The sequence below is a fragment of the Aythya ferina genome (genome assembly GCF_964211825.1).
Source record: "Aythya ferina genome assembly, chromosome: 4".
Classification (NCBI taxonomy): Eukaryota; Metazoa; Chordata; class Aves; order Anseriformes; family Anatidae; genus Aythya; species Aythya ferina.
In genome coordinates, this window is record NC_140300.1 from 61628379 (window position 1) to 61654774 (window position 26396).

Consider the following 26396-nt stretch of genomic DNA (forward strand, 5'->3'; position numbering starts at 1 on the left):
GATCTGAAAGGAGTATTCACATTCATTCGGGCTCCTCACTTAATTTGGTATTGGCCAAGGCACCTTTGAGAAAATGAACTCCCTCTTTGTCTGTGAGAGAGCCCTAATCCTCATTTTGCCCTGGAGGATTACTGGGTACTTAGAAAGGCACTCACATGCACATTTTTGGTCCGTGCCAGCTGCATTTGGGTCCACAATATGCAGCGATCCCTTTGGTCTTTAGGTTTGATAATAGGCATTCCTTGCACCCAGACCCCAGCGATTGCCACCCGTTTAAAGACACCCTAATTCGAGGCTTTCTGAAATGTGGGCCCTCCCCTGCCTCGCATGAGTAGCTCTCCCTCAGACAGCGTGTGTGAACCGAGCGTGCAGGCAGGCAGCTGGGCACGCCGCCCTGCAGCCCGGAGTCTTTTCTTGTGCTGCTGAGCTGGTGGCCGGAGCGCACAGTTCCCTGCGTGGCCCTGCCAAAAAGACCTGAGCCCTAGCTGGAAGGAATAACTTGAAGGGCTGGAAAGAAAAAAAATAATAATAAAAAGAGTTTTTATCCCTAGTTATTTCCTGGCTTTTTGTAATAGAAGTTGGTGGTTATAGTGAGGTATGGCTTGCTGCTTGTGTTGTGGTACCACCCAGAAAGCCAGTCCAGGCACTGGAGCCCCCCATGCGTGGATGTACACATGCATAGATAACAAAAGGCGACTCCTTCTTACCCAAGAGCTTGCAGTTAAAATAACCCATTTTAACATAATAACATCTCTCACTCTCAATCGGAGCCAAAGTAATGCCAGGAGAGCGTCATGGTGCTCAGAGGCAAACTGGGGCACAAGCCCATGTCCACACAACTGAGGTCTGGCACAGCAGCGGCAGGCCCGGCACCGGTACGTGCCCAATGCTGCAGCACCTTTACATCCTGCTGGTGTTCCTGCACAAAGTGCTCTCTGTGCAGCTCTGACCCAAATCTTCCCAGGATTGTGGCTTAATTCTGTAAAGTAGCATTTCAGGATGTAGTTCAATGGAAGCGTAGGACTGCGGTCTTCTCTGGTGTAAGCCAGTGCTGACTTGAGCAGCACTCCACCAGCTCAGGGGAGACCTCCTCTTCTTGGGAGGTGAGAAATGAGAGCTTACAACTGCCTCGGCCTGCCAAACAGCATCACGATGGCATCCACACAAAGTGGAGAGCAATCTGCTCTGCACCCCAGCTCTCCCCACAAGTGAAATGCTTCCCTGCACCTTGCACTCACCAAGTTTTCAGCCCCGTAGAAAACAGGCCTACCTACTTACTCTGTCAAAACACAAGCAAAATTACAGAGAAATGGCATTTTCATTCAATTCTACACCTGGGACTCTCACGAGCATGCACAGACCATTATGAACCACTCACGAGATTTTTGGACACAGCAAGCCACACTGGCCTCTGGACAAGGCATGGGATTTGCCTGGGGAAGCAGAGCTTCAACCCTCTTCACCAGGACCAGGATTCATTTAGGAACAACCTTTTGGACCTGGCCCTAAGAGATTGGGATCAGCTCTCTCCGGGTGCAGCAGCGCTCAGACCTGCTGGTCAGAGGTACCTCAGGTGAGCACGATGTACTGCAGAACGCGGGGAGAAGCTCAGGAACACAGCTGTCTGTTGTAGGACCATGACCCCTGCACACAGGTAAAACAATAAAGTTATCTGCACGTGACCTGGGAGATTCTGATGCTGAATCATGTTGATCAGAAGTCATTTAATATAAATTAAAACTTCTAACTTTTCTTACACAATACAAAGCAAAGCACCAGCTAGTTGTAAAGGACAAGTGTAAATAAAAAAAAAGTTGCAGCTCCTACAAAGGAAGGTAGCTATGAGAGGGAAGCGAGAGCCATACTCATATACTGCAAGAACCTGTTTCCAGTTTAGGATTATAAAATTCAGCCCTTTCCATGGGAAAAGACAAGCCTCCATGCTGAAGAAGCGATGTTCACAGTGAGAGATTCACTACCCAGGAAAATCTTCTCCAGAATTTCTGTGTTACACTCACCCTTCAGAACAGTGACATTTGCCGGATACCGAAGGGCTGTCCTTGGGAGGGCTGGGCATGCCAGGCAGCCTGTGTCCCACCTGGGATCCAGCCGGGGGATGGCCCCAAGAAAGGTCCTACTGAAAGGCAGGACCAGCTCCACTGGGAACCGTTCCCACCAGCGTAGGAGCTGGGGCCAGGCTCGATCTGCTGGTGCAGTGGTTTGCGTGAGGGTTTCCTAATGCGTTGAAGGCAAAACAAACTAGGTCAGTTCAGACCAGCAATTTAAATGGTTTTAAGCTAAAGATTAAGGGAGTGCTTACACGAACTGTTCCAGTGGCAGATGGATGAGATCTCTGGCACTGATGAGCAAGCAAGGGCATTAATCTCTTCCGCCAGCACAGCTGGATCTCTCTTCCTGGCCTGCATACACACGCACTCCAAGGAACCCGGCTTTTTACCCTGGCAGCTGTCCTTTGAAAATACGGGTGAAAGGCTGGAATGGTAGCTGAGATGCTTTTTGGAAAATTGGTCTCAGTGATTGGTACCAAGCAAGCGACAATCTGGGCATCTGCTCAGAGGGACAAAAGAAAGCCTCGCATCCACACTTGTCACAGGCACGGTGGATGTTCAGCATCAAGAACCAACTCAAGTCTACAGCTGAGTTTTCTCTCTGCCCTCTAACCTGACTGCTTTGCAGGGCTTCCTGGTGTGCCAGATTTTAATTGCAGTAACTGGAGGGGTGGAGTGAGTTTTAAAGAGCTAAATCACCTTCATGGGTGTAGCAACATTTAATCCCCATAATAGGAACTACTTCTTACTGAACTGCTTCTCCATCCCACTCACACAACTCTTCCTGGACAAATGACTGAATCCCTTACTCAACACAGCGTGCATTTACTTCCTCAGGATTTCAGCAGGAGATTTGCCTGAGTGAGAAATGAGCAGAGATTGAGTGAGGAGATAAGGATTTGGCCAGCTGCTTTCCAAAACACAGAACCTCTGCATCACCTGGAGCATGACTCCGCACAGAGTTCAGAGCCCTGCAGGTCTCAGGGACTGATGCACAGAAAAGCAAAGAGAAAAATCCTCTTTTCTGGAGCAGGACGAGGACTGCAGCCAGAGGGGAGGAACCCTTCATCTCCCTTGCTCAGCGTATGCCCCAGAGCATCCCCACTGTGCTCACACAAACCACCCCGAAGGAGGAATCGCCTTTCCCTCCCCAGCAGCGAGAGAGGCCCCCTGCACCTGCAGCTCCTAAAACAAAGGCAAGGGCTGGCCACCTGCCCCCTGCCCCGCGAAGCCAGCCTGGTGCAGGGGTGCAGGAGAAGTGCCCCCACTGCCCCACCGCGCATTCCTGAGCTGCTGGCGAGGGGCTGTCTGGGGGGACAGGCACGGAGCAGCTGATTTTGAAAAAGAAAGCATGAGGGAGGGGAAAACCAGAGGGAACTGGAAGTGCCAATACAGCAATTATTCCAGTTTGAGGGGCTGGGGAAGCATTGTAAGGGTGGAAAAGACAAGTGGGCTCCAGCCTCACGACTAGCACGGAACGGAGGTGGGCGAGAAGGTAACGCAGGAGCCACAAAAGCTTTCCCAGTTGCCAGTGTAAGCTTTCCCAGTTGCAGTGGGAGCTCTTCTATGAGCATTGCCAACTGGGATACCCTCCCTCATCACCTCACCTCCTGTGTTTTGGTCTAACGAGCCCGAGTCCAGACGCAAGTCATCCCCTGGGCTCAAAGCAAGGTTTGAAGTTGGGACTCTGGATGCTCACACACTCACCTGGATGAGCTCAGAGTCTGCCCCAGTGATGCTGTCCCTGGGTAGCACTGGGGCACACTACCTCCAAGCCCGGCTGGGGAAATCCCACGACAGATCACCGTAAGGTTTTGATTTCCAGGGAGATGTCTCAAATCTTGCTGGGCTCCCAGCAACACCAAGTCCCTGTTACAGGTGCTACTCTGTAGATGCAGAATTTTTCATAGCTCTTTGGAAACTCAGAAAAGCCCACTTACTCTAAATGCCTGTGGGCTTTTAATGGGACTTTCCTAACAAGCCACTTAAGATGCATTTTAAAAATTCCACCTGCAACCAGTGCATGTGAAACTGCACAGAATGCTTTCCTTAAAGCAGCTCCAAATGCACTAAAAAGCCACGGCAGAGGATGACCACCCTCTGCAATGCCAACTGGCAGACTGCTTTGAGCTCTTCAGGCTACAGACCGTGATCTGATGCACCCCTCCAGAGCTAAATAGAAAAAGGCCATTCACGTGCCCCAGTTAATAAAAAATTGTATCAAAATTATTATTTTCCAGCGTGAACAGCAGCACCGTCTCAAAGGAAGCCACGTCTTTGCTAGGATTATGCAGTGATCCATAGGCTCAGTCTGGAAATCTTTGTTCTTCGTGCCAATATGAAAAAGGGGAGCAACGTATAACCCTAATCGCAGCCTCTCCTCATGCACAGGACACGCTGTGATCAACCTCATTAAAAAAAACAACAAAAAATAACCTCCAAAATTAAGTCTGGGTGGAGCCAGTCCCAAACACAGAGCAGCTTTTGAGTGAGGAGTGCCAAACTCTTTCACAGGTCGAATAGCAAAAACAAATCCTCTTAAGCAGCCATCAGTGTCAATATTTATTCCTCACAAGTCAGGGACAAGTAGCCTAATAAATGGTGTCAGACAGAGCCTGGTGAGATGGAAGAGGAAGGGGACAGGCTTGGGGAAAGGGCATGACACATTAATCAGCATCACCCCTGCAAAACCCTTGACAGAAACAAGGTAGTAAACTCATTAGCCACTTAGAAACTAAGCTCCTTTTGTACTTCATAGAGTGATAGCCGCCAGGTTCCAGCCTGACGGTTTGCCATCCTCCACAACAAAGCTACCGGGCCCCATAAAATGTTTACTTTTCAATCTACCTCTCAACACACACCTCTCTGGTCTGGAGACACTTTGCTGGCTTTTCTGCTCCCTTTCCTGACGCACTGTACTGAGGTCTGGACTCCAGTGCATTAAGCACTCAAACCAGCATGGAGTAAGAGAGCTCCCAGGCCAAAGCCATCTGCACGGGAAGGCAGACAAATAAAACTACGATTTCAAAAGGTAAAATCCTTAGCCACAAGAGCCACTTCAAATACTGCAGCTTCTCCTTCTCCCTGTGGATCATTCCTGCCCCTGGGTGGTGGTATACCCCGTCCTGTCGGGCGTGTTAGCAGCACCACGTGTGCAGCCACACAGCAGAGCAGGGAACCAGCCCCTCTAAACTTCGCCCAGGTGACTCCGGGTGATGCCTGAAGGTGCCTGTATCAGAGCCCAGAAAAGGACCCGGCTTTCACCCGCATTGTCCGCACAAGAAGGAGTTCATGTTGGGTGAAACACAACGGTGGTGCCAGATTTTTTGACTGATGTAGCTCAGTGAAGCTGTCTGTATTTATGCTTGCCCCTCGCTTGAGAAACATAAGGCACAGGCAAGATTTTGGTTTTGTTAGCATGATACTGCTTAGGTCTTCTTTTAGCAATGTATCTTCTTGTTCCTTGTTAATGCTTGCCACCATGCTCTTCATTCTCTGTTTGGGACCTAATCATCTGCTCGAAACAACCAGGACAACCAGCACATACCCTTAACACACTGGAGTACAAAATGTTGGGAAATCCACTCCTGACGAGCTCGTGAGCTGTGTAACCACATGGTTCCTTCCTCCCTGCCCAGCTGGGATAATGCTGTGAAGACAAATGGCTTCATCTTTCCATCAGGGCTGTAGAATAGTTTTTAGAGTGATGCCTAACAGCACAGAGTAGACCCCATCTATCCAGGGAAATGTAAACTATCTCAGCACGACTGGGATGTAGCCATGTTGCACCGGGGGCCCTGTACCCATTATAACTCTGCTGTGCATGGGCCATCAGTTATCATCACGTACTTTACTTAAATTAGCCTGAAATGGAGTCTGTCTCCAGCCTGGAGCCTGCTTGTAACTGCAAAGGAATCCGCGCCCTCCGCAGCACACGAGACAGGATCAGGTCACTGCTGGAGAGCACTTGGCCGGCTATTTTTGTTGTCTGCTGAATACTTTTCTTTGACGCCCGCTTCAAGTTGCTGAAAGAACAGTAAAGATGTGTGTTTTTTTTTTTTTTTTAAAAAAAAGGGATACACTGATAATCCATAGGATCTGTGTCCTTTTAACTTCAGGACATTTCTCAAATCTTTGCCCTTGTTGCCAGGATGCTGAAGGCATTCTGAAGTCACAACACGATGAAATCTAATCAGGGTGAAGTGGGCTGGTTTCATTTGCATCAGATTCCTCTTTCAAAGGCATAAATTTGCCCTTCTGATCCTCCTCCCTACCACTAGAACAGAGCTAATGCAGCAGCTACTGCTACATCAAAAAAACCCACACCCCTCGTCCCATCAAGAACAACTGAGGATTGAAATTCTTCATGTTTCTGTAAGCCCATAGGAGAGCGCTGCTAATTCAAGCGCTGGTGCAACGAGAACATAAAGGATTGGAGAAGTGGCTCTCAGCTGAATACAGGCATGCATCACATCATGGTCAGCCAAGCTTTTCACTCCAGTTAAACTCGGCAACAATCCCCCTAACTCATGGCACAACGTCTTCTCATGCGCCTCTCCTTTCCGCCTGGGTATCACCAAGCTTTAGCTATTTCTGCTCTCTTGCCCCTTTGGCTTCTTTGGACAGAACCGCCTGTTTCCGACACAGCACTTGCCAAGAGAAAGGAAATGCTCGCAAAGAGTTCAGCCGAGCTGCAGGTAATTGTCCCCTCGCTTTATCCCCACTGCGCAGCTTGCTCGCACGCCCGCTGCTGTAAAGGCAGTCTGTGTGTGGGGACACTCGGGGCTCCCAGCTGCACTCTTAGAGCAAGCCAGAGCACAAATGGGCTTCCACTTGGGGACGGTCATGAATAAACATTTGTGACGGGCAATCAGTACTTCATTTCATATGTCTGACCTGTCCCGGCTTTGGGGCTAGGTCTGCAGCCAGCAGAACGGGCCTTATTCCTTTGCCACGTCGCTAACAGGTTTCCTTCCCAGTGCCCTGAGCACCTGATATGCTGGTGTTGCATTACCCAGGCTAGAGGCTCCGGTGGGAATTGGGCATGGCTAGGGAGCAGTGGCATTATACAGAACACCCCCTTCGATTCATATCCTGCTTTTTTATTTATTTACGCTGCCACTGAGGTGGGGAAGCCCAGGAACTGACCTGGCCCCACCGTGCCGGGTGCTCTGCAAACACCGAGATGAAGAATGATTGCTCACCCCGAGGATTTACCGGTGGAGTCCTCCCTAACTAAACAAACGAGGGAAGGATCTTTTCCGGTCACTGCTGCTCACTCAGCACCCTTCTGGGCTCCATCTGCTCACTGCCACGGGCCGCATCCTACAGCAGGCAGCGCGGTTTTTCTCCTGGTGCTGCCAAGAGCGAGGGCTCTATGCAGCGGGAGAAGGGCCCTGCACCACAGCGCTTTTCTTCTCACCACAAACACAGCGTTCGTTTGTTTGCAGCCTGCTGAGCACGGGGACATCTGAGACGTTTTGGCTGCCGTGGCATCACAACCTGCCTGTCTCCCAGTGGCAGGGCTCCCACCTGCTGCAGGGCCATGCCAAGGAGGCTGGAGCCGACTGCTGTGTGCTCAGCCGTTGGCTTTTTAGCCATGTCTTGTACCTAAACCGACCTCTGGAAGGAAAAACCCTGTGATTGTTAAATGACAGCTTGAACTTTCCCATAAAAATTACAGTAATCTGTATTTCACTCAAACTGAACTTCTCTCTTCCACGTTAAGCACGCAGCAGCACTCATTACGAACCAAGCAGCTCTCAGCCCCTGAATTCCCACATCGTGGACCTGCAGGAGCGACTCACCCACCACTTGCTGGGCAAAGGAGAGGCAGAACACAGCTGAAGTTTGGAGCTAAAATCCACGCGCCTGAACAGGGGCTGCCGGGGTGCCTGCATGGGCAGGGAGAGCTGAACAGGCAGGGAACAGGAGGCTGGGTGAGGCAGGGGAACATGCAGAGAGCACTCTTAAAAAGGAATTATTATCACAGGGAATGGGAAAAAGGGACGTTTTGATCTGCTGGGCAGGAGAAGCAGAGGAGAAAATTGCAGTGAAGATAAATGGACGGATGAGGTCTGCGGGTCACATTCCTTCCAGATGCACAAAGAGAGACGTCGGCTGGTAATGTTACACTTGAATGTAATTCTGTTCTTAGCTGCTTTAAAGGGTCTGTGGGCCACTCCGAGCTGGTGATAACATTTCTCAGGCTATGTCCCTGGATCTCATTGCAAGGCACCTGCCAGCCACGCCAGCTCCGAGAACATTACACTGCCCCCTGAAACAGGCAACCGCCACGCGGAGCGTGCACACAGCAAACCTGCTGCAGCTGCGAGGATGCCTGGCGACTACCTCCGGGGAACGTGCTGCAACAGGACCCTAAAAACACCACAGCCCTCACCTGTTTGCTCTCTGGATGGATGGGACAGTTGAATGCCGTGGTCCTAGAGGTGTGCGTGCAGCCGGAGCAAGAAGGTGGCTTTCCAATCACATCTGGAGAATCCTTCTGGGGAGGGAGCGTTCACATGCAGAGAGCGAAGCGCAGCAAGGCAGGGTCCACTCCTACACCCCTTCCCTCTCTCTCCAGTGCCTCACAGAGGCCCCAGAAACACCAAACATGAAGCTCACCCGTAAAACAGCCATGGAGGCTCTGCAAAACTGCTCCACTGCTAGCCGAGCCCCTGCTCTGCCCTTTGTTCGCCCGCCCCAGCCCTACCCTGGCTTCTGTCATAGCCCAGCTTGGCACCCTGGGAGCCCCTGCACTCACCCTGCCCTGTGCCACCGGCTCCTGGTGGTACCGTGCTGCCAGCCCCGGGGACAGCCAGCGTGGGCAGCCCGCTAGCTCTGCTTGCTGTGGCTTAGAAGCCGCGCCACGCTGACCCAGAGAGACACCTTTTCTGTTCAACCCCAAGCAGGTGACTTATTTTCATCACAACGTATCTGGCCTATAACTGATCTTTTAGCCAGGAATATCCAAGAGTCCTCCACAAGTATGCCTGTCTGATAGAGGCAGAGATTCTTGTTTTACAGAGGGAGGAGATGTGCCTGTAATTTGAGGCTGTAAGAGCAGCGAGAGGATCCCACTCCCTGACGTGCTCCTCATAAGAAAGAGGCTCTGGCTTCACCTCACCTACCGTTAAGTAATCATAAACGGCTGCAAGGATAACTTTATTTCAGTTCATAAGTAACTTATTTTGTCTTGGCTTAAAATGGTTCCTGCCGGCCTTACCTGAACAAATATATCCTACTCTCAAGATAAAACAAAAGTGACGTAATGGCCTTTTGCACCGGTGCATCCGTACCAGGAGACACGGTGTTCTGCCAGTGCTGCTCCTCATGCTGACATCTCTTCCTCTACCTGCTAACTCATAATGTAACACAACGCTTAATGTTTAACGAGACGCAGAAATCAAAGAGCCTGTGACAAACACACTGGGAGATGCGGAAGAGCAATGGCAGGTGACGTTATAAAGGAAATGTTAGCTGTGAATCTTATTTATGAAACCCACCGTCTGACGCGGTACCTCTCACAGCAGAGTACCATGGCCTGTGTTTTTTCCACTTGTGCTTCCTAGTGAAAAACATCTTTTTCTATAAAACCTGGCATGCTATCACATGCCTCAGAAAATGACTTGGAGCACGCCACGCAGTTCACAGGGCCATCAACACCAGGTTTCCAGCCGGGGTCATCAACGTACTCCTCCCATGCACATCTTAGGGGGTGCACCATCCAAATAGGTTAAACACTTAACAGCCCTGAATTGCTGTCTTGGACATGAAAGATAAGGTTTGGGGTTTTGGGGGCACAAGATTAAACGGCCTGGTACTAATAGCGAGGACAGGTTACTGCGACACCTGCCTTCGGTCTGCTTTGCAGGCAAGGGTTGTGGACCCAACACAAGGGTCCCTTTCTGACCTGAACCAAAGACACCCATTGCTCAGCTAAAAAGCTGGTCACATTATCAGGCACGATTATCTGCTGCCTGCGGGGCTTTTGCTTGGAAACATCATTTTGCTATCACATCTCCTGCGCATGATTTCACTTTCCAGCTGGAAGGCTATGTGGCACACAGGTTTGCCATATCAGTGTATGTCACCCGCTCAGGATCACTCACTTCGTTAGGCGCCAAATGGGCTCGCAATCATTTGCTTCATAAAATGATTCCAAATGGTTTTATTGGGATTTGAAAGAGTTTAATTGTACTTTGCATCTTGGCCAGCAACTCAGAGATACCACATAGCAAACAGTTTCCAAGAAGTTACCAGGCAATGAAACAAAGTCCTTTTTGGGATGTAACCATAAAAGCTCATGATCATTTGTCCTTCTGTGATAAAAACAACAAAAAATTACCACCCGAAACATAAACCTGAGGCTTCCCATAACCTGAGAGTATGTATTTAGGCCTTATGTACTTATGATAGCGCAGGTACTCACCCGCAGGCAGATGACAGGCAGCCAGTCCAAGTGGAAATTAACCATGTGTGACCACAGGAAGCACATAGAGCTGACAAAAGGGAACCTCCAACCAACTTCCAGCCCTATCACCCTGGAGAGATGACCACAGCTTCCCTTCCAGACAAAACAGGTGTGGGTTGGGCCAACATCCATGCTGGGGAGTGGCGGTGCTGCAGGGAGCTCTGGGTGATGGACAGCCACATGGAGGAGGTGCTCACTGTCCAGAGCTCACCTTGGGCCTCTCCCGCATCAGAGACACCTCTTCCACTTTGTGTTAGGTGGCAGGATCTTCCCAAAATGCACAGAGATTCCCTTGCAGAACACAGCCAACCTGTACACAACCTGCATCATCGCTGGCCCTGCAGAGTGGTGGTGGTGGTGTCTCAGCTGAGATGCCTCACTGACCTTACCGGGAATAAAAACCTTCTGCTCACACCTAAAGCCACGTTCACATCTTGCTGGGTGACACTTGCTCCTCCTGCCAAGTGTCAGCTTTAAAAGCTCACTTTTGCCTTTGTGCAATTTTCTCCTGCCCCTTTTAAGAAAAATGTTCCTAACAGTTTTTGCAGGGTTTTGGTTTCTTGCTTGGTGTTTTCTTTTGATGGCAGTATAATCCTATTTGAACACAAGAGTGGAGGTCATACAATCTCCCTCAACACACTGCAGTCATTGGTCTAGTGGATTTTCCTCAGTCCTGGTCATGTCTGCACTACCTCTGAAAATGTACGTCCTTTGACTCAAAAGATAAATGGGAGAAACTAGAGCTGGCCTCTCCAGTGCCCCGATGGCTTTCCCATGTGTTTCTCCCAGCTGCTGCAAGTTGAATTAGAAGCTGAGTGAAATAAAACAGAGATGGGTGAGACTAACGGTGCTCAGCGAGTGCAGAGAAAACCTTGCCCATCCCACTGCCCCTTCTCATCCGGCAGTAACGGGAGCCAGACTGAAAGCTGGCGAGCAATTTCCTTGTAGCTCCCAGGTCACAGTGAGCACCAGCCCTGGAGCTTTGCATGCCATCGGTCTGCTCGCTGGCAGCGGCCACTCTGAAATAAAATGTAGCCTTTCGGTCAGCGGACCACACAAGGTTAGCTGTGCACCTCGTCAGTGCAGATGGGGGGATTTTCTGAGGGTCGTGGAGGCTTTCAAGCTATTAGCTGCTTCAGTTCATGTCACTGATGGACTTGGTAATGGAGATGGAAGAATAAACACAGCCTCACAGCCTGCTTCTTCGAGCTGAGCCAGCGCCTGTTAGCAGGATCAATGCATGTACGTGCTAAGTGGGTACAATTGCCCTAGACCTGCAGAGCACTCAAGCACATTTTTCAATTTAATGTCATGAATAAATCCAAATACCTCCCTTCCCCAGCTATTTCCCCATGAATGACAGGAATAACTGTGTTGCGGGGAGACAAAGGGCTCAGACGTTTGTCTGGGAGTTTTTTCTCTCTCGCATTTTTCTGGTCGCCACAAAGAAACCTCCAAACCCCCACATCAACAGCAAAAAAAAAAAAACAAAGGGAAATAAATATTAATAGACGTGTCAGAGGTTCAAAAGCAAACTAAAGAAAAATATCAGCTATCCGGTGGAACGAGAAAGCCCAGGTGCTGCAGAGAACGTGAATACCCAGTGCATTTTTAGGACGCTGCATTCACCCCGATGCTCCTGGACCCTGCCCCTCATTCAGCAGCAGGATCCAGGGCTGCTGTCCTCCAGGTCCTTGGCCGCAGGCTGCCTGGCGCCTGGCTGCCAGGTACTGCCATGCTCCACAAGCACCACGCTCCCAGGGAGCTGGATAGCTGAGAAAACTTCCTTCTTCCTCTTTAAATAAAGCCCTGAGTGCCCCAGCGATGCCACTGGGAGAGCAGCTTGGTCCTGCAGCAGCACAGAGCGCCGGCATGCCGTGCTGCCCCTCACCTGCACTCCCCTCCTCCCGTCCTCTGCTTTCTGGCAAGCTGCTGGGCGCAGAGCTGGGCTACAGCTGCCTCACAGGGATGGAAAAAAAGATCGTGTTTGGAGGATGAAAGGACAATGTCAACTGCCCCAAAAGGAAACTGTCTTGGGCTGGTAATTGATGTCACCGGTTATGTCACTTTCTGGTCAATGCAGATGCCAGGCCACAGTAAATTTGGGTCAGTTTGTGCATTTGCTTGGGCAGCTGGTGTGAAACGCGAGCCCTGTGTCACGTTTGCTGGTGGAGGAAGGGGAGGCGTGGGACAGAGGGAGGAAATTAGTTTTTGAAATAAGACATGGGCTGCATTTAAGAAGGATGATTTCCTTTGAGGAGTTGTTTGCAGCGCTGACCTATCCACAGACCATGAAGAGCAGGAGCCAGGAAGGGCTGGAGCCAGGGCTATCAATCAGAGGAGAGCAAAACTCCAGGGGAGTTTCAGGTTTTGCAAAACTCGCTCAGTTGCCTTTGGACTCTGTAAAGCCGAACCAAAAGCTGGTTGGTGCCAGGACCATTTGAAGCCAAGCCCATAAAAGCCTGGGGAAATTTAGAGAAACTCCCCGTCTTGGCTCGTCTCCAATTCAAATTAACTCCTGCAAGATGAGGAGGTGTTCAGATAAATCTCAGAAACTGCTCTCTAATGGGTCAAGGCAATTTTCTCCAGCGTACAAAAGCGATTTTTCTTGGCTCTGTCTTTGCACTGCATATCTCAGAGTGTACTTAAGATATCTGTGAAAGAAATAAAGAAGTGAGGAAGTCCAAACCCTGCAGCAATCAACAAAATCCATTACTGAATTTTCTCACAGGCACTGCTCCCAAATAACGCCAGTGAAAAATTGGTTCGAATTTGCAATGAATCTGACTGCAAGAGCTTTGGAAGGAAGTTCACTGTTATCTGAAGGGGAATTTGGGAAGAAATCATATTTTCATATGTGCTGGCTCAGGAAAGATAATTCTTAATGTTTTTAAGCAATTATCCTGTCCTCAAGTATTGAAGCTTTCTAGATTACATCCCCAACCTTTTCCCAGGATCCTGGTACAGCGGTGACTCTGAGCACCACTCTGTGGGAGTACGGATACTGCTAAGATGTAAGATACTGCTGATATAAACAAATATAAACGATGATAATTACAATAGCATACAGAGGAAATGGAGGAAGGCTTCTTAAACATACCACGGAGAGGAATGGAGGAAAAACAGATGGGTAGCTCTATTTTCCTCTAGCTTCCCGGAGAGGAAGGCAGCCAGGATGGCCGTTTTCTCTTGCTGTGAAAAAGCTCTTCTCTTCTGCTTAGCTACTGACAAGAAGATTTAGGGAAAAAGAGGAAAAAAGGACATTTGTACACCAAAGAAACAAATGGAGGCGGCTTTTGAAGACCTAATTAACAGACTCTGTCCCAAGTCATTTCAGTTCAGCTGCAACACAAAAGTCTGACAGAGATCCATGGGACCGCAACAACCTGCCTAAGAGAGTAAGACCCCTGTAAACAAAACCAGTCCCTCCAAAAAGCCACCCCCCTCCAAATTCATGGGGCTGGGAAGGGGAGGATGCTGCAGCTGAAGGCCTGTTTTCCTGCTCACTAATAAATTTAGTTTACAGAAGCCTTTGTGGGTCCCTTTTAAGGTTGTTTGTTGATTAAAGCGGCAAACAACAAACTTAGCCTTAATTTATGCTTCTTTTAACATTTCAAGCTTGGGGAGGATGCTTTTTATAGGAGTTAATGAGGCAGAATAGGTTCTTTATGGGGAAGATATTTTCTCACCAAATTAAAACCTGTATTGAAAATAAAATAATGAGATGAAGGTGGCTTTTCTTTCAGAAGTAAATAAATCTCAGACTAGGAAACTTCTCACGCACTTGGAACTGTCCTTATCGGAGAGATCTGAGAACAGCAGGTTCATAAGATGTTCTCTCTCTCTTTTAATTTTGCCTTCCTCCTTTCACCAAGACAGTAATAATGCATTGTTTGCTGAAAACAAGCAAGCAGCTCTACTATGTGAAGGCCCAGCAAAAGAGAAAATGTCCATCTCCTTCCCTTTGCTACAGTGAAAGCCCACGGCACCGAACCATCCGGGCACCCTGGGTACCTGAGGGGGTACACAGGCAGGGCAGAGAAATGGGCCACCCCGTGCCACTTTATACACCTGTGCAGGTCGTAAAGTATCTCCTAGCAGAACCCCATGCAGGAGATCATTTTCCACATGAAAACCTCCCTGCTGCCCCAAACCTGCTGCATTTTGCCAGTTTGGTGGAGTGGCAAAGCAAAACGAGGTACCTGAGTGTGCAGCATTGGCAGCTCCTCACTGACAGGAGCAGTCAGCACAGGATGCTCTGAACACGCAGAACAACGTCCCTATGTGACAGGAGAGCACTAACCCTGGGTCCTCTTAGCACTGGGAAAGAAAGCCTTCCTTTCATTCCAAGCCACAAGCACACCTGAAGTGATAACCCTGCTTGTCTTCACCGGAAAGGCTGCACAAATGTGGGTCTCGGAGGTGTCAGATCAGGCTGGGGCGCTCTTTGCTGTGCGTGGTGCCATAATCACAACTGCACTTTTGAGCTATCCTGTTTTCCAATGAAACGTCAATACTCTCTATAGGAAAACGTAAAAATACAAAAAGAAAGCCACCTTCTGGCTTGTTGGTTACCAAAAGGCATTTGAAATGTTTTTCTTCCTAACTCATCCCGAATTTACAGGTGCAAATGGGGCTAAGCCTGCTCTGGAGCACGATGACAGTATTTTCTCACCCATCTTTTGACATCTGCAGATGAGACACGCGTTTCCTTGGGACTGCAGGAGCTTTGCAGCAGCAGTAGGAATCCTGCCCCTGCTCTGCCGCTGCTGGCAGGCAGACACAGCACAGATAAGGCCGGTGCACCTGCGGCCTGAGGAAAGCTGTGGCAGTGCCGGCCACCTTATGCAATCAAGCAACAACCCACCTCAAATTTCAAAGCAGTTGCTGCCACCCAGCCCCGTCACAGACGGGTATGAATGGGGCTGTTTTCATATCTCTTATGCAAATGTCTGGGAGGACAACAATGTTATCCATTGTTAGCCACAAACAGCAGGATTTTATCTGGCGCTGGGTCCTGGTTCCTGACCACAGAAAACATATACAAAGTATAGTTAAAGAAACTTGAGCCAATAGACAGCCACTCCCCATGAAACCACACGCTGTAGGAATGAGAAAAAGAACTCAAGAGGCAAAAAGAAGTCAAAACCTGGGGAAATTCCAGCATTTGGTAATGGCTGGGGAACATCAGCTCCTGTAAACCCCAATGCTGTATGCAGCTCACCTGCAGAGCAAGGGTGTGAGAGAGAGAAATCAGCCACAGAATGAATAAGAGTTGAAAAAAGAAATGATGCTTTCCTTCCAGCCCATGGAAATGTAACAATAGTGCACACACATTATCTACATTATCTGTCCACCGAGAGGCAGGAAAGCAAGGAGAGCAGAGAAGTCCCCAAAGTCAGGCAGGGAGAAGACAGGATATCAAAAGGGGAGAGGCTGTCTGGAGTGAGCTGTGTAAGATGACAGCATCTCAAATATCCAGCAGAAAGGTTTGCAAGCTGTGCGACTATGGAATTGGCAATGTGAGAGACATGCTGGTGAAGGAAAGACTCTGATGTCACATAAGCTGGATGAACACATTTCCAGCAGGCTGCAGTTTGGAGGGTCAGGAAGCTAAGCTTCTTCATTAGATTCCCTCCTGCTTGCTATCCAAGCACCCACAAAGTGCAGCCTGAAGTCCTTCAGTACACTGAGCATCGCTTAAATAAGTTTCCTAGGCTGTCCTGCTGGAAATAATAATCTACAGGAAGAGAAGATCCTTCATCTCAGGTGCTGTGGACACAATGACTGACACAAAGCTGCCAAAATGAAGGGAAGAGCTTATGTTCAGTACCTACAGCTCCCCTCAGTTATGACTGCTCCGAAGGACCACAGCACTTAGCATTTCCTTTCTAATTAAGAGGTATGAACTAGACTCCAAGTCAGACTACATGCGCCAGCGTATCTTCATTTTTCTTCTATCTCTGGTGATGCTGGAAGGGAAAAACCCTGTGCTGACCTTGCTGGGTAAAGTTCCAGTTGCCTCAGTCACGAGGGAGAGGCTGCACCTTGTTGCAGATGCAAACTGCAACAACCGCACCGTGCTGTGGGGCAAGGACAGCGAGCTCACAGACTTACTTGTAGGTTCAATCCTGTGTCTCAGGTGGACTCCCTTTCAGACACGGGTTGTTTCACCTTGGAATGGGATTGAAACGACAGCTGGTCAAAAACGTACAACAGACACCGGAGCTGTTCAATGAAAGGCCCGCAGGAAATGTTCACTGATTTACTTATATAGTTCAAAATAAACTGAGCTCTTCGTTTCTTGTCTGGAATGAAATCGGAATCCTCCAGATTCATTCTCCAGATGAGTATTTTCTGTGCATGTCGCTGAATCCTCTAATTATTTCATACTTTGAATCACTTGCTCACTTCTTTTAAAGAACCCTCCTGCTGTCAGTTCCTCCACTGCATGTCTTAGTCTCTTCCAATTCTCTCTGAAGTGGTGCTTCCAAACTCTCTTGTCTTCAAGAAAGGATGCAGCAGTTAAAACCAAGCAGATTGTAATTTTTGGAATTGGTGATACTAAGCTACATCTTAAAAAGCATGTTTTCACCCTAACAGGGATGAAGAGTCAGTATCTGAAACGAGAACGCAAACAGGTTGCTACAGAAGGAGAGGGGAAGGCAAGCAGCTGGTATTTACATGAGAAACCGTGGTGCTGGAGGCCTCCAGCGCAGCCCTCCACCTTGAGTAAATACGTGGTGGTGTTTGTCCAGCACTTCTGATCAGCTTAATAGGCCAATGGATGTCACTGTTGCCCTACATAAACCAAAACGGGAAAGCAAAAAAATAGATAATTAAAACAAAATAAGAGGGTTACAAGAGAGGGTTCCCAAGGGCTTCCATTTCATACCCTCTAACCTGGTGTGCTGGTTAGGCTGGACAGCTTCATCAGGGGCTTCATAAGGACACACGTAACATATCGTATGGTTAACTGCAGAGATAAGGTCAGGCTAATAGCTATGTGTAAAAAAGGAAGGCTATTGCCAAGGCTAACAGAGATGCAGAATGGAAATCAGAGGCATCTGTGTACAGACAAGTAGGGCTTGCAGAGCAGGCAGGATACCAGTTTCTGCTCTGCTCCATGCACCACCACTTCTGCAAACTGCAGCAAAGTCAGAGGAAACATTGAGACATTGCCCCAAAGGCTGAAAATTGGGCTAGTTTTTATTTGTCCCTCTGCATCTTAAAAACCTACAGTACAAACTCATAAATTTGGAATCTGAAAACGAGAACTTGGTCCTTTGAATCTAAAGCAGCCGTTCAGATACTTAGAAAATCCGCACTCACAACTGAACCATTCTTGTCTTCGAGGCTTAGATAAAGCCAGATTTACCCAAGCAGTTATCAGCACCACGGTTCCTCCCATTTCACCAGTTCATTTGCGACTTCTCTGAAAACTCAGCAGCAAGAAGCATTTGCTGGTACGTTTACTAAGGAGGATTCAGGCTCGTGCAGCATGACGCTCACTGCTAGGAGAAATTAGGTCACCGAGAGGCTACTGCAGTGACTGCCAGAGATGCAGCTGCCGTATTTCTAGGTCAATGGTCACTTCCACGATAACGGCTTTATAAAGGTTTAACCAACAAATGGAGTTTTTGCTTGCATGTCCATGTGCGAGTCAGTAGCCTAATGTGATGAGACACATCTAACATCTAACTTGCTGTTTAAATGTGGGGTAATTTATACTGAATTACTCAAAAAGCTCAGGGAAACCAGTGGAGAGGGGCAGACCCACCAGAGCACAGAACAAAAGAAAGTATGCCCCATCTTCATGTATTTGCTGTTCTAACACCTCCAGGGAAAGGTATGTGTCCACAAACAGCCCCATAAATGCAGTACCTGGCCTCCAACTGTTTTAAATTTCAGCTGCTTTTTTGGGGTAGCTGCAGAGCAAGCCAGCCATAGGGAAAGCTGCTCCTTACAACCTGGTGGTGAGTCCACGGCTTCTGTCCTGTGGACGAAAACTTCTGAAACATTAACCTATCCGATAAAGCTGTGAGTGCATTCCCACAGCTCAGGTTCTTTTAGGATACACTTCTAAATTGCATCATAACCTCTTTGGGCTCAGTTTCATATTTATTATACATAGCGTGCCATGCCTACAAGCTCATGTTCCAGGTTTAACGTGCCCTCTTGGTTTGTTCTGCTTCAGAGTTGCTCTACTTTGTGTGTTTTTGCTGCTGTTCTCTCTCCCACCCTCTCCATCAAACACACTAAAGGCATTTAGCTTAACACCGAGTGAGGAGCACTCTCGTAATCTGCAGCTAAGTACTGCTTGCACAACTCTGACGTAAGCTCATGATGATGAGTGCCCCACCGCTTCTGTAGCTTTTGGCAGGATCCCAGCACCCTGACCACCAGGCACACAGTCACCATGAAGTCACCCAAAAATGGGGACACAAGTTTTGAACGGTGCCTGAGCAAACAAAGAAAAAGGCATTGAAAGATAGCGTGAGTGTGAAGCTTCAGATCCAGATCTAACTCTGCCAGAAGGTGGGAGCCGTGATCCCAGTTCCTGCTGTGTACACGGACCCTACCTCTGTGACAGGGGCTCAAGGCTACTCCAATTTGTTCCCTAAAAGGAAGAACACTATTTAAACAACAGGGAAAGGCAAGTGCCTGAGACTTGCCTGAATTTAACAGGTCTGGGCGCCAAAATGTACTTACTATCCCTCAAAATCTTCTCGAGAGACTGTGCGATATGAAGGACAACCCATGTTCTCTCACACACAGTTCCAGAAACAACTACAGTGCAAATCAACCAAACGGAAAAGGGAACCTCAACTGCACTGAACGGGAACAGCAACGGGAACGTAGTGCAGCTACTAACCATGGAAGTGAAAACCTCTAAGCTAGCAAAGGTAGATTCAGATCAGCACATTATCATCACCAGGTCTGCAGGCCAAGTACATTCTTAAAATAGATCTGATGTGCCACCGACCAGCTGTGCAGAAGCACAGAATCGCATTATCCTGCTCTGCTCTCCAGCAATGAACCCGGTCTGAGACATTTCCAAGATGCTCATGAAATTATTTTTTTGTTATCCTATGAGCTCCCTTAGGAAAGTCTTCTTGCTCTCTCTCGGAATAGGCTGCGCTCTTTGAACTCTCTCCCATGAATAGGAATCCTGCGGGTTGCCTGTTTGTACTGAACAGGAACAAGCCTTTGGGAATGTCCGTGTCATGCACTGCTGCTAGTTACTGTTTGTACACGCTCCGAGGACACAGAGTATTCCACAGAACTATGACTCTGTCTTCCCCGCCCTGTTATTAGTCCTCTATGAGACATCTCGCCAATTACTTCCTAAGACGAGAACTACACTTATCACACAAGTAAACGCACACTTAAATTAACCTCTATTTTTTTAACTTTCAAAACCTCCAGACCTAAATTTTAAGTCTCTACATTCCCTTATACAACTGAATAAAGTTTTGCTTCTCCTGTAAGAACCATGTCAGTATCTACAAGTTAACAGGTCTCAAAAGCCTTCCCCTGGCACTTCTGAATGCAGTGCCACGTATGAATCTCCCTGTGGTTTACACACCTGAACACGATGGATTTCAGTGTTGCTGAAATTATGGAGAGAAACATTTGTTCAGCTACGTCTCCAGACTCTACTCCTGCAATGTGTACTGTAAGGGCTTGTTCTTGCTCCTAGTTAGGTCAACATTACTTTGTGAAGCCTGGTTTGGATGCTTTCTTCACATGGGTGCTGTCCCAGGTGGTGCAGCAAAGTCTGGCTGCAAACAATTTCCTTCTCTTCTTCCTAGGCATCCTTTGTAAGAGCTGGCCCCAAGCTCTGAGCACCTTGCAGGTGCTCCAAATTGCCAAAGAAAAGCAAAAACGTGGCTAACACCCTGTAAAAAAAGGCCGAGGCTCAGTTCAGTGGAAGGCAACAGTTTCCTTTAGCATCAACCTCTCAGGGGCACTGACAGGTCTTGCCGCTTTGTGCTGACTGATTTGCTCAGCCGTTTTGCAGTGGCAGGTTCAGAACCTCCCCTGCCATTTCCCATGGCTGTTATTCAGCCCCGTGCCCTGACAGAAGCAAAGCCCTCTGCTACGGTTGCCCCAGGAGCAGCTCAGCATCACAGCGCCGATGCTGCGATGCCGTGACGTCAGGCACGCTGTGCTGTCTGGCAATTAAGCTCGTTAGCTTCCATCGCTAACAGAAATTGTGGCTTGTTTGCGTTGGAGCGGGCCAGGCAGAGGAACTCACACTTAACACATAAGGTAAATAACAAAAATGAAGCACTCAAATCTCATTCTCCCCACTTGAAGTGGGGGAGAATGACTCAATCTAGAGTCAAGTAGAACACCAAAAATCTTAGACATCTAAATAAAAATGCCTGGCTTTATGTATGTCTAAGCCGCAATTCGTGATGTTTTCCTTGGGATTGTCATGGCTATTACGTTCATCTAAGAGCTCAGCCAGGTGTATGTCAATTCCCAAATACTTGGACCCCAAGGAAAGTAGTGTCATTTTATAAGGTCAAGATTGAATTATAAGCTATGGCACTGCTATAAAGCAAGGCTGCTCCACACCTGGCATCATTGAGTACTGACTGCTGTTGGGTGGAAACACGTAGCACCACCGTGGCAATTTCTGCATCTCTGGGAAGGCCAAGCAGATCGTTTTCTAGAAGAAAGACAGCAAAGAAGACCCGGCTGTGCTGGGTCTCAAAACCAGATCTCCCTGCTGCTTCTCGTGCTTCAGCAAGCTACTGAGCCACATGCCCCCCGAACAAACACAGCAACAGCAAGGCAGCAAATACTGCGCACTTCACGTGGTTGCTGGTCAAACACTCAAAACGAGTGAACACAGGACTTGTCTGAGTGATCCCGTGCCCACCTGCAATTACCTCCCAATGTGCCGAGGTGCTGCTCTCATCACTGTCTCACCACCCGTGACAAGGTATTCAACAGCAGAAGCACACCACCACAATATGGAGACTGCAAAGTCTTTGCAGGACCGTGCACAAGGTAAATGAAGAAAGCAAACTGGCACATCGGCAGGACCATTCACACGTTGCTGCTGGTGGACTGGGGTAGGCTGGAACTGCTTCACAAAAAAATGCCATTTCCTATGCACTGCTGGCTGCCTCAGCCCAACAGATTTAAGCCTGTGCTCACCTATACAGCTTCATGCTTAAAGGAAGAAGAAAATAACAGAAACCTGGATGAGAGGCGACTGCAAAATTCAATGTCCCAGCTCACCACGTCTCTGAGCGTCCAGTCCCTTACAAAACAAGGAAGAGAGACAGAAGTAGCAGCAGAGAAATACCCGCAATGGGCACCAAAGGGAACAAGATGAGGAAGCCACAGCACAAGACCTGCCAGGGAGCACCTTGCAAAAGAACTGGTGTGCCCACATGGGGCACAAAACTCCAAATAAGCTGTAAAAATCACCAAAACCCAAGCTCACTACACCCGTGGTGCTGGGGTACGCACCGTCGCGACGCAGTCCAGAAGGCCAGGATCTTCTTAAGCGCGTGCAGATTTGACTGCATCGTGAGGCTGCCGTCAGCGAGGAGGGTGAACGAAGCGCCTTCACCATCAGCGCTGCAGGTTGTGACGGGGAAGGTGAGGCTGCGCATGGGAAGGCAGGCCAGGGGCAGGAGGGAGAGGGAGCCAGCCTTGCTCACCCTTTTAACAGGCAGCCGCTAATGACAGAGCTCCAGTGGCCAGGAGTCAGACAGCCAGGGCTTGTATGCTCACACTGCGCTAATTGCCGTTGCTGCAGGCACTGAGCTGGTGAGATGAGAGTAAAAGAGAGCAAGGTGACTAAAACAGGGAAGGAAAAGCAGGAGGCATGTAAGAGTGAGCAGCTGACTTGTTTGTTCCCCCTTACAGAAGCACCGCCACCCGTTATGAAGCTAACGGGAGGCCCCCATGTCTTAGGGATGCCGAGCTGGCAGGTGCTCCAGCAGATCCGTGCAGCCTCGCAGACTTGCACAGAGGAATGATGATTTGTCCCAGCCCCGCACTGACAATTTCTTCATGGCCTGAAATGTTCTAATTAATACCTAATTTTAAAAGCTGCTGTTTAAGTTTCACGGCAGAGTCGCGGCTCCTCAGGAAATTATAATAAAACCAAACAGGGCAAGACAGCAGTTCTCACACCTTTTCTGGTTTTGATCAGCCAACCTGTGTGATCTCTTGATATTCACAAAGAGAGATTGGAAACAGATTTTACTGCCAGTTTCACAACCACACCTACAAGTGCTCCCAACCCAGCCCTTACGTTGGGAACTAAAGGAGTTGGAGTTGGGTAAGAGCCTGGTCGTTCCTGGCTCCCATACTGCCTCCTCCAATATTGCCTCTTCTCCTCCAGCGATGAGAGGCAGTCCTGGGAAAGCCCCTTCCCTCCCTGCACGGAGCAATAGTGCAGTGCTGACGACTGGGGAAAAGCTGTTGTAACTCTGGCCCCCGTTCTTTTCTGATGCTGCTTCTCACCTACACCAGAGGGGAAGAGAAAGAGATTGAAAAAGCAAGGAGCAGGATGTTGAAACTAGTAAGGGAAAAGAAACCACAGAGGAGAAATCCAGAGAAAGGAAGGCAAGGGAATCCTTATGAGGAAAGGTCACCTTACGGCATCACATACACACATGATAAACTTTCTGTGCATATTTGGTACCATCCTATCAAATTAAATCATTAATTTTCTCACCAGGGAAACCATAAAATGTTTATGAAAATGATTTCATTCCTTATTAAATTCTGAAGGTCACTGGCTCAGTTAGGGCCATCATGTACCCATCCACATTTAATCAAATGAGATTTTCCTGTAAGATGGGAGTTTTCAGCCACTCCCCCTGTTCCAGGATCTGAAGCAAGCACAAATTGTTGGACATACAGGTCCTATAGATAGGCAAGTAGAGGCACTGCAAAATGTATAAAGACCTTTGAAAGGCAGGTGCCTAAATTCACGACCTGAGTTTCAAAAATGCAAAGCGGTCTGCAGAACCCACTGACTTCAAGGAGCCCTGCTCAGGCGTTCAGGAATTTTGGAAAAGGAAAGGAGATAAGGATCCCTTTTTTACTGAAAGCTTGGCCTGTAGGGCTGGGCTGGGCTGGGCAACAGGGCTGAGCAAAATGAAAGTGCAAGCACATTGCAGGCTCGGCGCAGGAGCTCGCAGTAATCCAGCAGTTTAAAGTAATCCTCTGTGCTTGCTCGGGGGACCTTGCTGTGGGACAAGCGTGCTAATTTCCCCAAGCGAGCTCTGCCCTGCCCTCCCGCTGTCCTGCTACACCGTGTATTTGCTAATTCATGGCTATTTTCCCCTCCCCATGCAAGGGCACTGTATCTGCTCACTACATTAGTAACAGATCAGTCCACTCTGAGCCTAAGTAATGATGTGCTGAAATCCAAAATGCTTTCTTTAAAGAGCACACAAGCAGCAGGGCAACGCGCTCCTTTGATCTCCAACCTGCCCACACAGCTTCCTGCTCTCCTCCTTCCCTGATCACTGCTGATAGTCAACTCCCTGGGACATCACAAAGAACAGGCCATCATAAAACAGGAGGACCAGAAGCAAGGAAGGTACCAATAAGCAAGGTACCAATAATCCCACTCCAGAAACAATACATCTGCTCGACACCCCTAATTACAGCCAGCCAGGACACATTCAGAAGCCTGGTGCTGCAGACAGGAATGTTTTTAATTACATTGGTCCCTTGCCTGCCAGGTAGCCAGTTGCTCTGTCAAGTTACCCAGGTATGGTCCCTTCTCTTCATCGCACACATCTCTGAAGCTGCTAATGCTGCAAGCATCTGGATTAAAGATCACTGGGGACGCTAACCATGGCCTTGCTAATAGTGCCCAACAAGACAGTTCGCTGGACAGGAAGGGGAATGAAATGTGCTCTGGTTCTTGGCTCCAATTTGCCAGCTCCCATAAAACATGGGAGAAGCAGCAGGATCTGCCTCTGCCAGGGGTTCAGTTCAGGTAAGCGGTGGTGCCAGTACTGGGCATTTCTCAGCACATGTTGCTCTTCAACGTTCACCAAGCCATCACTTCTATTATAAAGAGAAATCCTAAGAAGCAGTCGCAAAGGTAACCGTGATGTTGAAAATAAAGCGTGGGTCTTGGCACACACAACGTGACTAGGAAATGCATTGTGCAACTCCACGGAATTAAAGAAAGCCAGCTAACAACGAGTGAAGCAGAAGCACTCCAGCAGCTGGGAAGGCAGCACAATATTTGAAGGCAACGTAAACTTCAGTTCACTGCAACACAAAAGTTGTGCTTGACTTCTTAACCTGAATTATTCTGCGTACCGAAAGCATGAGCAAGCTCTGATTCAAATGCTTTTTATGGTAAGGAAGAGTCCATGATCTAGCACACATGCTGTGACATCTCTTTTAAGAGTGCATCCTACTCAGCGAGCACCTCTACCAGTATTTTTCACCCAGCTGAGACTTTTTTATTGTTTTATGGATAAAGCATGGATTGTTATAAATACTGACAGTGTTCGAGTTATGTGAGCACGCAGAAGACACAAATTGTATAGAAACTGTGGCCAGCTGGGAAATGAAGCTGCATTAATTAAAACACTACCAGCCACCCCCTTACTTTTAATCCTAAAGCAAAAGCATTCTCAGTACAGACTGAGAGCCAGCTGGGATAAACACATCTTGGGTTACCAGTGCCTTCCAGTGGGGCCCAAGTCCCTTGGAAATGCCTTTCATTTTGATCACCAGCCTTTCACGTCTACGGGACTCACTGCAGGAACAGCTCATCGCGGAGGATTTCACCAAAGATACTGACTTGGTGGCTTGATAACCAGAGAACTTAGAGGGAAACTCGAATTATGCAACCTGCCATAGTTGACAATCTCTGTATTTCTAAAGAAAACAGCATTTCTTGGCTTTTTGATATGATGCCCTACTTCCAACACAACTTTTCACTCAGTTATCCCACAGGCAAAGTAGTTCACTCTTGTGCCAGCACTTAGGATCCTTGTGCAGGTCAGACCCGTTCCTACCTGTGATGCAGAACAGGACCACGATCTTTCTTGCCAACCTTCTCCTGCACCCTATCAGCCTGAAAATGGAAAGAGCTATCAGCTTCTACTTCTGAATCCTAATTCAAGAGGGTGCTTGAAGCCAGTGCTGGCTGTTAAGCACGTGTCTGTGCTCTGTACGTGTGCTTCATTTGCAGCACGGACTGAAGTCCACAATAACAAGACACACACACAGGCTCAGGGTGACAGAGAGGCTTACGTGCTTTCCTGAACGCAGGAGGCTGAGGTGCCTGTCTGATGAGAGGCTGAACAAGACTGTGACCCTACTGTCTTGTACACAAATCTGCTCAGCAAATTGGGTTCGGCAGCCTCACAACCCATAACCAGATGGAAAAACATATTTTTCCTTCCAACAGATAATCAGCTGTTTGCTGAGGGCACTGAAGTTCCCATCACACAGCCTGTTTTCTTCCTTCTGTGTCACAGCAAAACCCTGATCCTGTGGAGGCAAAATGGTTTGTGAGAGGAGGGCATCTCAAGGGCAAGATCTTGTTACTTCCAAAGATCAAAACCAAAGTTTTCTTTGGTCATTAGACCCCACATAAATCTTTCTCCTCTAGAAGTCTCTACCTGGGTGATGCATTTTGTTTAAAGCAGTGGTAGTGACAGATCTGCACAAGCTCCTTCTCCTCTTGGAGAGGTTTAGCAATAAAATGTGAAGCCTCACAATATCACATCAAAGAAATTCCCGACAAGTTCATAGGGCATCACAGCGTGCAACTGCTGCTAAGCTTTCTTTAGCAGCTTTCTTCAGCCTGCTTACTGCCTTTGTGACAAAGTTCA

At 48.4% G+C, this 26396-nt stretch overlaps 1 protein-coding gene across 5 annotated transcripts in view; it reads right to left on the reverse strand.

Moving 5' to 3' along the window:
- The window catches only part of SHROOM3 (shroom family member 3), a 144905-nt gene that overhangs the window by 38036 nt on the left and 80473 nt on the right, over window positions 1-26396 (reverse strand). The window contains exon 1 of one of the 5 annotated variants that reach the window (XM_084519286.1): window positions 22039-22291. The exons of the other annotated variants lie outside the window; for them this stretch is intronic. Coding sequence (XP_084375412.1) covers window positions 22039-22184 — 146 coding nt within the window. The 5' untranslated portion in view covers window positions 22185-22291. Of the gene's footprint in view, window positions 1-22038; window positions 22292-26396 lie in introns of those variants that run through there. 5 annotated transcript variants of the gene reach the window in all.